The 12,471-nt window shown below is 37.2% G+C and overlaps 1 protein-coding gene across 1 annotated transcript in view; it reads right to left on the minus strand.

Annotated features, from left to right (window-relative positions):
* The window catches only part of KCNH8 (potassium voltage-gated channel subfamily H member 8), a 338,704-nt gene that overhangs the window by 192,151 nt on the left and 134,082 nt on the right, over nucleotides 1–12,471 (minus strand). Inside the window, exon 4 of the mRNA XM_023620873.2 lies at nucleotides 6,365–6,496. Within this exon, the coding sequence (XP_023476641.1) occupies nucleotides 6,365–6,496 (132 nt within the window). The remainder of the gene's footprint in view (nucleotides 1–6,364; nucleotides 6,497–12,471) is intronic.

Raw genomic sequence — 12,471 nt, forward strand, 5'->3', positions numbered from 1 at the left:
TCATTGCATTTGGATCCTGATTTGTATTACCACTGAAGTTGATGTGAAAAGCTTCACACATCAACCTCTAAATTCTCAAGACAAATTTGAAGTGCATACTTTTTAGAAATTGTAATTGAAATCCCCCAGTGCTGGGATAGCTGATGATGTTGTTGCCACACAATGAATAGCCCAGTGTCAACCATCACTGCAACCCAAATCTGGGACACCCTACAAGAAATAAACAAAAATAACTGCCTTGGGCCCCATGCCTGGGAAAACGAGGCACATATTATTATACTTGACTGATTTGAATGGAAAACCAAATTAGCATAATGAATGAACTGCTGTGAAACATTTGGAAAATTGAGACACGCTACAAATAGTAGACAAGAAAGGAATTTCTAAAAGAAGCTAAACACTGTCACATAGGTGAAGATTCTTTAATAAAATTAATTAGTTAGCAAGTTTGTACTCAGCGTCTACTATATGTGAGGCACTGTAGGAAACTGAAAACATATGAAGCAGTATGCCAACTTCAAGGCCCTCAACAGCTTGGGAAAGACAAGATAAGTTAGAAGAGTGAAGCCAGCAGCAAGGCACAGGATAGTCTAAGGGAAGGGTGTTCACTGTGAGCCAAGGTGGTTCAGGTAAACCGACTACAAAGAAAAGAGGCGGGTGAAGGGGCACATGTGTATGGCAATGGAAGACAACCAGACTTTTGGTGGTGAACACAATGCAGTCTACACAGACGTTGAAACATAGCGATGCACACCTGAAATTTATATAACGTTGTAAACCAATGTGACCTCAATAAAAATAAATAAATAAGGAAAGAAAAGAGGTGGGATTTTCATGGTGAATAAAAGTGACAGAGATGTTGCCAACGAGGGAAAATTAGAGCAGGTGGGTGTGGAGAAAATAACAGTGTGAATTTACTAGTTGAATGAGAACAGACCAGCTTGGTTTGTCCAGAGAATTCAAGAAGGTTAGAGGGTAGAATGGTAGTTAGAAGGTGGATTGTGGAGGGTATTATAAGCTGATTCTTAAGAAAGTGGAGCATAAAACCTGCTTACACAAGCTAAGACCACAAAGAGGAAGTGCTGTCCTCTTGCCTTTTCACACAGCCTCGCCTTGTGCGCGAACACCCCTGGTGTTTCTCTGAGTGTCCTAACCTCCTCTTCTTATACGGACCCCGGTCAGATCCGATTAGGGCCCATCCTAATGGCCTCATTTTACCTTAATTACCTCTTTAAAGGCCCTCTATCCAAATACAGTCACCTTCCGAGGTACTGGGGGTTAGAGCTTCAACATATGAATTTGGAAGGAACACCATTCAGTCCATAACAGAAACTTGAAATTCACCAAATTCTCCTTTTTCTTCATCTCCCATTAGCAAGGTCTACCTGTTCTAACTCTGAACTCGCTGTACCATCTAAACTCTGTAGCAAGACAATAAAATCTTTAAGATTTAAGTCCTGCCTGACCATCTAGAGTTGAACTTCAACTCTCTGATTTTTAAGTTTTTAGATTTTTAATCTACTTCTGAACAAAGGTCAACTATTCACTAGTCCATCTTCTGAAATTAACATCCCTTCCCTTCAATTTATCAAACTCCACTCATCATTCAAGATTAGCTTCAATATTATTTTCCCTGCGAAGTTCTCCTTGACTTTGTTCCAACTCTCACTGACCCCGACATTTTTTCCCTTGTCTGGGAAGAAGTTACTATTTCTGCCACTTTACTGTCACTGAGTACACCATATTGCAAATACTACATCTATGTCCTTCATAAGATCATGAGCTCTTGGAGAAAAAAAAAAAAAATCCCAGTGAAAAGATTGTACACTCTGGAGTTTGCTTGTTTGAATGTAAATCCTAATCCTGCCATTTCTTACTATGTTAACTTTGCCAAATTACTTAAATTCATTAGTAAATGGGAATAGGAATAACACTTATTTCTTTGAGTTAAAATGCAAAGTAAGTGAAGTATGAAGCAGAGACTTAACAACAGGCAGCCATATTTATAAAACTGGTAGACTGCAACAGCAATGACCACAACTCTCTTTTATTAAGTGTATTCTGTATGCTCTGTGCTAGTGATTTGCATATATTATCTCTTATAAGCCTAAAACAAGTGCAGACATGTGTGATTACCCTATTTTGTAGATGAGGAAACTTAGTCTTTAAGCAGGGAAGTGGCTCATCTAAGGTCTAACAGCCGACACGTGTGGACCCAGGATCTGAGCTGAGGTTTAGAGGATTCAAAGCGCACTGTCTCCATTTTGACGTCTTCAAGCAATAATTCAATACTGACCGCAGAGGAGGTGTTCACTCAATATTTGTTGAATTACTTAATACATTATTAATCCACTATTAAATTATATTAAAATATTTCTTACTGATAGAGAAAGAGGTAAACATGATCTCATATAAAATTACTCAGTAATGCTAGATGTGGATACAGAAGTTAGTGGTTTACACACTATTTTTAGAATCAAAGTAAAATATGCATCAAAAAGAGGAGGGTATTTTAAAAGGTGGTAAAAACCACCAAATTTCTGCTGAAGTCTCTGTCTCTTTCTGTCTCTCTGTCTCTCTCTCACACACACATACACACACACACACACACATTCCCCCAGATCACCAGCTGAAAGCTATCGAGTATACAAATAGTACTGTGCATTTTCTGCTAATCTTCCATCACTGCTATTCATTGATGCAAAGTATGCACTGTATCTCATATCTTGATAGCCTTTTCTATAAAATACGTTTCCCTTCATTTCAAATAAAACCCCAAACAATGTAGAGGTTATGATTAAAGTATCTTGTAAAAATAGAAATACACAATTGTATCTCTTAAACAAAGTCAATCATAAGAGCCTTATTAGGGAATTAATGTAATTAACTCAAACCTTATTTCTACATCTTAGAGGGATTTCAGGGATACATCCGTATGAAATGCAATATCAGGTCACGTCAGGCTACACGCTCAGAGTTTCCTAGTGCTGTGATACAATACTGCTCGAGTTCACAGTGACATTTTAATGATTTTTAAACACTTATCTTTTTGTTCTAAAAATACCATACACTAAGGTGTGACTTTCCTGCAAGAAGTGCCATCGACTGGTGAATTGTAAGGTATTTTCGCCTATTAAGAGTACGTAAAAAAGGAAAGAAATATATATCAATTTTTTATGATCATTTTATAAACATGCTGCCTTACAATCACTACTTTGCATCTATAAAAATACTACATATTTTTGTGGGACATTTATAATAATGTAGCAACAGAAAAAAAATATGTTCTTAAGTTTCAAATATATGTTAGAAATGATACTTAATTTCATATGAAATAATCATTTGAAGAACAAAGTCATAAAGCTATAGAAAGTTTAGGGACCAAATATTTCACAATTTCTAAATCATATTTTACATCACATAATTAATGTTAAAAGTGTTTTGTTGATATTTTTTCTTTAAACCTTGCAAGAGATAGGTCTTATATTGTACATGTTCCCTAAAAAAAATAGGACTATTATTGTTGCTCATAGTTTAATATGTTTATTTAGATATAAATGTAAAATTCATTTTTAAGATATAACTTTGGATTAGAATAATTGTTCTTCATCTCATAGAGTGTCCAAATGCGTGCCCTTCACCCCAAATGGCAGGTGCAATATTTCCCGTGCAAGCAGATCTGCTAGTGTAACACACCTGGCCTCTCTCTCAGTTCTTCCCGGAAGAAGAGGAAGAATTTAATCTGATTGAGTTTGGAAGGACACATTGACACACATAGGGTGGCCCTTCCTCTTGCCTCTCTTTAGGGAGCAGTTGTCTTCGGAGAATACCTGTTATGCTCTGGTCCTCCAAGCTTTAAGGCAGATCTAGGGGAGCTCTGCCTCTGCCCCAGTATAGCTCTGTTTCTGACTGAGGGGTAACTTTGCCTAAATCTGGAGCTCACCAGGAGGAAGCCCACTTGCTGTAGATTTATGTCACATACTCTGTTATCAATTTTATCAGAAATAAAGGTGATATATTGGTCTCCCATCTGCCTTACTCTTCTTTCTTTCTCAGCTGGTTCAGAACTTGCCTGGAGAAAGGAGAGTTTTTATGGAGCTCTCTCAAACCCCAAATGAATAAGTACATTGACTCCCTCTACCCACTGAAGTCTTCCATGATGGAGATTTCTCTACTATCTACAGACATGAAGTACATAAGACAAAGATGAGGAAACAAACTATATAAAAACATTAGGCATGATCTTCACGTTCAAAGCAAGTCAGGTTGATTAAACTACCCCCTCTGAAGCAAAAAAAGAATTGCCATATATTTCCTTCCAAAGATAGTTTCATATTTCTGTCTTTCTATACATATATGCAAATACACATACGCACATATATATTTAATATGTGAATAAAGTTTTATTCAAATAATCCATACTGTGACATAATGAGAAATATATACTTGTTCTTTGTCCCCTGTTCCTGGCATGTAACTCTATAATCCTTAGAATCTCTGGAATGATAAATTAATCTTTTATATGCTAATGAATGATTGGTGGCTGGGGGCCCCTAGATAGCGTCAGCAGGGGAGCTGGTTACCAGAAAGATCAAGGCAAGATTTGAGGGTCAGAAATTTCAGCCCCACTCCCTGACCTTTTGGAGAGGGGAGAGGGGCTAGAGACTGAGTATCATCAATGGTCAGTGATTTAAGCAATCATGACTACATAAGAAAACCTCCATAAAAACTCCTAAACAACAGGGTTCAGAGAACTTCCAAGTTGGCGAACACATTGAGGTGCTGGGAGTGTGGGAGAACATGGCAGCTCCACGCCTCTCCTTCCCATACCTTGCCCTATGCGTCTCTTCCATTTGGCTGTTCCCGAGTTGTATATATAGTAATAATGTTTCTCTCAGTTCTAGAAGCCTTTCTAGCAAATTATCAAATGTGAAAAGTGGGGGAAGGGTCTTGGAAACCCCTGATTTTGTAGCCAAGTTGGACAGAAGTGTGTGGGTACCCTGGATACCAATACTTGTGATTGGCATCTGAAGTGAGGGTGGTCTTGTGGGGCTGAGCCCTTAAACATGTGGAGTCTGACACTCTGAGTAGTTAGCATTAGAGTAGAATTAAACTATAAGACATCCAGTTGGTGTCCGGAGAGCTGTAGCACTGGTTGTTGGTATGGAAAAACCCCACACATTTGGTGTCAGAAGTATTGTGAGTAAACACAATTCATACTCACCTTTTGTATTCCTATAATACTAAAGAAAATAGTAAAGACAAAAATTGCACACACTGATTTCCACACTTTTCTTTTCTCTCACTGGACAGATATTACGCTTGCTCTAATATCCAAATAACTTTAATTGTAAGACTGCTCTTCCTTTGTGTATGTAAAATAGGCCACAGTATTTAGTCACGCAAATACACAGGAAAGCAGTCATGTGCTTACAAACATTTCAAATGATAGAAGTTGGGGGCAGGGGCACCAAATCATGACAGCTCTCCATTTGTGTTGTCAATTCAAGAGACATAATATATTTAAAACACTCATACACATTTTTAAAAAGAGCTGGAGTAAAAGAGTCTATTCTTAAAAAGACATAGCTGTTGAAATGTCAAATAGCTGGTTCTCATAAAGAACTTACTACATGGGAAATCCCTACAATGACAGTTACTTTTTCTCTGGTCTCCAAAATATCTAATCCCACTTCTGTTTAAATGAAACATCAGCATTTTTTCAGTGTTAATTTTTGTCAGCTTACATGAAATATAGGGAATTTCTTAATAAGCTATAAACAGAAGACATAAGGTAAGCAACATCAAGTCTTAGAAAGAATCCTCTGAAGATCATTGGAAAACTTGTTTGTGTCTTAAATTATTATACTATTATATACTATGAGATATAGACACACTTCTTTGCAATGTTACACTCTAACAACCACTAAACTTAAATTTGTACGTAAAATGAAATTTTGCCCTTCTAAGTTTTGAGCTACTGCACTTTCGATGAAACTGAGAGATCTATTTTAATCATATCATTCTAACTCGACTTGTTGCTATAAATTCATTTTTTTCCTAATAAAACAAAGTAGTGTGAATCTTTATGTTCTGATAAATTGTTTTTCCTACTTCATCCTATTTGCATAAGAATACAAACTTCTGGTTCCTGTCAAAAGAGTCTTTATAACAAAGGAGAGTGTAAACTCACGCGAGTCTCTCTGATTTTGTATTCTAGGCACCAAATACAGACTGCTAGCAGTTATGAATATTTATCAGTTGCTGTTATTAAAAAGATAATTTTTTTTCCTCCCAGAGTTTTTGAGTAAACAATTTCAAAATGTTACTCCATCTGTCAATGTTTTCTGAAAACAGTACAAACCTTCTTTTTTATCTTCTGGAGTAATCTTCACTTTTGTATCTGTTATATCTTTGAATGAGGCCAGAAAAAGTACCACATCTCCTTTCTCATTCTTTATAGGAACAATATCCAATAGGCACCAAAATGGAGATCCTGCAACAATAATAAAAACACAAATCAACCAAAGCCTTCTGTTTTTTCTATGAAAATCTCAATCATTAGTGGTACGGTTAATAAAGTCTTTACTGTTTTCTTCTATCCCACAACTCCCCCCCAAAATCTTAAAAATGTCAGTTTTCAGATTCCATAAATATCTTGCCCATATGCACATCTCTTCATCCCCAAATGAAATGCTTTCTCTGAAAATAAGGCAGTATTTTTAACAAAAACACTTGTCTGTGCGGAGACATTTCTGTTTACGTCATTCAATTTGTGCTTCTTTGAACTTAGTGATGTTGAAACATTCCACTTGACACAACAGTGCCCCTTCCCACCCCAGCACACACTGCTTCCTAAATAAGACCTTTGTCTGCTATGAGTTTGTTAGAGGTTTATTTAGTCAGCTTGAAAATTAATGCTTGTCCACCAGAATGGCTAAAATAAAAAAGATGGAAAATATTAAGTTTGAGGGAAGATGTATAGTCACTTGAACTCTCCTAAATTGCTGGTTGGTGGCAAATTATTACATATACTTTAAAAACTGGCAGTATTAAGATATATTTTCATGATACAACATTATACAGCAATGCGGATGAGGGATATAGAAGATTTGACAATCAAATGGATGAATACCACTAACATTATGCTGAGCAAAAGTAGCCAGACACAAATGAGTAGAATGCTTTTACATTAAGCACAAAAACAGGCAAAACTAATCTATGGTGTTAAAGTCAGGTTAGTGGTTACCTTTGAGAGATTATGAATAAAAGGGGACTCGGGTCACGGAGTTCTGAGATGCTGGTCAAATTTTGTTTTATAATCTTTATGTTGTTTACACAGAGTGTTCAGTTTTTGAAAATGCATCAAACTGTACATTTATGCCATGTGTATTCTTTAGTATGTATGTTTTATTTCAAGAACATATTTTAAAAGATGATAATCAAGTTCAATTCTATTTTTTGAGCAAAAGAACCACAAAAAATACCATTAATAGATTCAAGTCCAAACCTAAGGCTTATATTTTGAAATGTTTTTACATATTTTAAAAATACATTAAAATTACTATTCTAGGTTTCCTACTAAAAAGCTTTCCTGGGTAGAAACATTTGAAAATGACAGAAAAGTTATTGCTTAAAAACTAAACTATTAATCCACTCACATAATTTTCCTTCATTTTTATTTGGATGGGGGAAAAAAACTTGGTAAATTTTCATCTTATTTGGGAGTTGATTTCAAAGTTGAGTATAAGACAAAAATAACAGTCAGAAATATCCTTGATGTTTTAACTTGTTTTGTGTATACTGTATAAGATCTCACAGTTTCCAACACAGCTGATGCATCCAGCCTTGGAATCTATCATTTTTCCTCCTGTTGAGCACCAGATGAAGCAGATGATTTGTATTTAGAGGCCATCTGACATAACAATCATATTTTATTAAGCTGCTACTGTGTCTTTTAAAAAATGTAGTTGTATATACATGCAATACATGTGTGTATAACGTGCTTCTACTATATAAAGGATGCATGGAAAATGTGCCTGTTACCACACATCCTCCTAATAGTTTCAGAGACATGATTTCCTCCTTGTTTTTTTGACTCAGACCTATGGTTTCCTTTCATTCATCTTCCCAAATATTTATGCCACATAATACTGCCTCACCAGGCTCCAGGAGACCTGGGATGTAACCATAGCTCTAAAACTAACTAGCCATGTGACCATTGGGAAGTCAATTAACCTTTCTGGAACTTTGTTCCCTCAGTTGTAATATTCTCACATCCTTCAGTCCCGCGGTGGGTGTAGTAACCCAAAAACCATGAGACAATATATCAACTCTATTGCTATGACTAATGGAGAAACTTCATAAATGAGCCATATCTCTGGGCAAACTGCTATCCTCATCCTTCCAGACTGGCTCTTAACTTCAAATTTTGCTATGGCCACTATTTCAAGTTGGGAGTCATTTTTACTAATGCTGTAGCTACGGTAGGAACAAAAAGAACCATCACGCCAAGCTATCAGTCAGACCCCAGAGACAGTAATAGTGTGGACATGGAGAATGGTATGAATCTGAATTTTGGTTATATTTTAAATCATCTTTCTTTCAATTATCTTGCAAGAATATCTCCCAAATCAGAACAAAGGCTATTAATTTTTCTGAAAGTCCACTTTATCTATGCACTCAGGCAAGCATCATTATTGTCTCTACAGAGCCTTTGCACAGGCACACCAATGTATTTAAGAGATAGACAAAAGCACAAAATGAGGTGAAAGCCAAGGAAACAGCTGCCAGCACGGCAGTATTCTCTGATCAGCCTTTGACACACAGCTGTCGTTTCACATCGTTTTCTTTCTGGGAGAGTTGAAAGATCACTTTGAGATTTGTCTTTTAAGTTACAATGAGATGTGATCTTTGACATTTTATAAGTTCAATGAAACTTCATTAATATAAGTCCCTCTAAGTTCAAGTTTTGTAATGATTTGGCATGAACTAAGCTGATAATCTACATTCCCATGGCATATATGACAAAAATGTGTATTAGGGAAGCAGTGTTAGGGACATATAGGTCTGTTTCCTTCCTCCCTTCCTTCCTCCATCCCTCCCTCCCTTCCTCCTTCCCTCCTTCCTTCTTTCCTTCTCTTTCTTCCCTCCCTTCTTCCTCCCTTCTTCCTTTCTTCTTTCAAACACTCCTTCAGATTTATCCATACCAACAGCCTTACAAATATGGCTTTGGGTGCCTCTGAAGTGAGAAAGCAAAGCATACTGCACTTGCTTCTTCTTCCAGAAAAAGAGGAAGGATGCCAAAACCTACCTATCATGTTTAAAGCAAGACTTTTCCCACTTAATTTGCTCGCTTATCCTTCCCTTCCCTGCTTTCATAAATCTCTCCACTAGGCCCTCTGCCCTGGCTCTCTGAGAAAATCTTCAACCTTGCATGGCTGTAATAATTCAAAGTTATTCCCAGAGTCTATCCTTTCTCTCTTACCCGTGAGCACAATGATGATCATGCAACATCTTTCAGGCAACAGCAGTTACAGCCTGATACAATAAATCTCTCTTAGGGTTAAGATGGGAGGCAGCAAATCCCTCAGCCTCAAATCCAGAGATGTGAAGGACTCTTAAAAGCAGGGTTGGAGGGCAGAAATCTTGTGTCAATTTTAACTCCTTCTGTATTTAGCAGCAGTAATTACCATGTGGGTTGGTGAGTGCTAAAACAGATGAGGCTCTGCCAGGATTTAAGTTAATAATACCTTTAATTTCCATGGATAAATACAACTGATGGGGAGAAAACAGGGTTTATACCCTATATGGTAAAATGTATTTTCAGAATTGCATAAATAATTGCACAGAGCTTAAATCTGGTGGAATGTCCCATGTCTCATTTTGGTACTTTCTTTTTCGTCATTGGGAAACAAGGGTACAGGATTTGACTTGATAATATTTACAATTATAAGAAGAGTTATATGCTTACCATATACCCCCAAAAGAGTGTATTTTTCAATAAGTGAAAACTAATGATGAAATGTCCAGTATGAGTTCATGGTTTAATAACTTAATACAAGACGGTTCAGATATAAAGAAAATTGAGTTGCGAGTTGTTCCCTTCTCTTTAATGGCTATCCTGTCACAACGTGATGCAAGTAGCATTTCCCAAGGTAACATGACAGCAGAAAGTGGGATATGGACACACTGCATGTCCTCGTGTTTCTTATATCAAGCAGGATTTTGATTGGATTTTTAATGATAAAGATGTGTGACTTTCGGTTTTTGAAATTATGACTATAATAATATAATATCCTATGTGTTAACAGCATCAATATCATGTTACATAAATATTTTCAGCTGCTTCTCATCTTTCACATTAAATCGGATGAGTCTTGTTCTCTATAACCATTGTCTCAGTGCTACTTAGTCAATGATGTGATGACAGGTTTGACAGTTTTTGGAAATGAGTCTAAGGGATGTATGGGTTGAGGGTGAGAAAGGAGCTGCAGGTTAGTAAACTAGGTTACTGGTAGTGATAGTTGGATGATGGGACACTTGTGTCTGTAGCAGAGAGAATGGGGAAGTGATGGGAGTCCCAACTGAGTCTACCACAGAGCTCTTAGTGGTCTCTCGTCTTTATCACATTTGCTACTGCCTTGTTTTGGCCTTAATCATCTCTCATCCACTCTTCAACAGTGTTCTCCCCACCTTTAGTTTTCCTCCTGTGCTGCTTCCAATGAGCTGTGAAAATATGGGATCCTGGTTAAAAACACCCAATGACTTTTCACTGCTTGCTGAAAGCATTAGCATAAACATTCCAGATTCTTTATCAATATGGAAGATCTCTTTTTAAGGGACTAGAAAGGAAAATAGGAGCGGGATGGGTAGTATGAAAAGGTGAACTAAAGGAAGATCATATTAAAAAAGGTTGGGGGCAGTCCCCTGGAGTGCCCAGAGCTGCATGGGAGACAAGTTACTACAGGAGCCTCACCAGCTCTTCTTGGTGTTTGGACTATACTAAGGGATGAAAGCAATGATTCTTTGGCGAAATACCATGTCAAGGCTTCACCTTATCTTCACAGAATACCCCTCCGAGGACCATCCATCTACAGTGCAGCCTATATATGTTTCAAGTCTTTGTGCAGTCCCCAGTGAATTTGCCTTGAGTGGACACCCTTCCTCCAAAATGCCAGGATACTAGTGAACCAAAGTGATGGGCACTGGGGCCCTGACAGCCTGTGTAGCAATGGAGGGCAGAGTGGGGTTGGTGGGAGATGAACTGAGCCAGTTGGAGACCTACCTGAACAGTGCAATGATTAAGGACACCTTTCCTTTCAATATTTAATGAAAAATGAGGATCTCATACAGCAATGTGTTTTAAATTTGTTTCTGTACAAAAACAAATGACTAACAGAATACACACAAAATACTAATAGTGGTGGATTGTGGGATTATAGTTGTTTTGTTTCTCCTCAGGATTCTTATTTTCAGCTTCTCTAGAATAAGCATGAAGGAATATATAGTGGGATTCTGGCAACTCAAGAGTGTAGGATAAGAAATAAAAGGAGTTCAAGGCTAGGCAACGAGTGATGATGTCATATTTCTGGGGGGACCACTTTCTACATATTCTCCATGATTTAAGTTCTAACAGATAGTTCCTTTCAAACTTTGAGAAAAGTTTTATGTTAAGTTAGGATATCTGGAAAAAAAGAGAAAGAAAGAAAGAAGAGGAAAAAGAAAGAAGAGAGGGAAAGAAAGAAGGAAGGAAGGAAAGGAGAGAGAAAAGAAGGAAAGAAGGAAGGAAGGAAAGGAGAGAGAAAAGAAGGAAGGAAGGAGGAAAAGAAAGAATGAAGAAAAGAAGGAAGGAAGAAACAAAGGAAGGAAGGAAAGATAGCTACCCAATCAAGTAATGCTTAACTGATTTGAATGTGCCAATTTCTATTTCATCCCGAGTTCCCTTTCTCCTTAAATAAAAATACTCTATTCCTCTCCCAGAAGTATGTATAGCCATCTCTCAGAAATCTCTAATAATTAGGAACAAGAGAAGCTTGGGAACTTGAGATCCAAAAAATGTCCCCAAGATGTGCTTTAGTCAATAGTTCCAACATCCTTGCTCAACAAGTCGTTTACTGAATTATTGACCAGTGGAGCTACTACTTGCTTTAAGAAAACCCAACTGCTTCTGATGATAAACAAAGATCATTCTTACCTACAACTGAAGTGATTTCCACATATGATTAAACACAAATTCAGCTGGGATAGGTTTAGAGGAGAACCAGGATAATTGGGTACAGTCCAATGAGAAATAGAGATAAAGGAGTCCTGACAATATAATGCACACAGCAAGGACCTAGTGATGGCTGTAATTTACAAAGCTTCTATTATATGCGAAACACTGTGTCACATGCTTCACATGTGTTATATCTAAACTTCTCACTCATCAACCTGACCAATGTGTTACCAAACCGAACCATATTTTACAAA

The sequence above is a fragment of the Equus caballus genome, chromosome 16 (assembly GCF_041296265.1).
Source record: "Equus caballus isolate H_3958 breed thoroughbred chromosome 16, TB-T2T, whole genome shotgun sequence".
Classification (NCBI taxonomy): domain Eukaryota; kingdom Metazoa; phylum Chordata; class Mammalia; order Perissodactyla; family Equidae; genus Equus; species Equus caballus.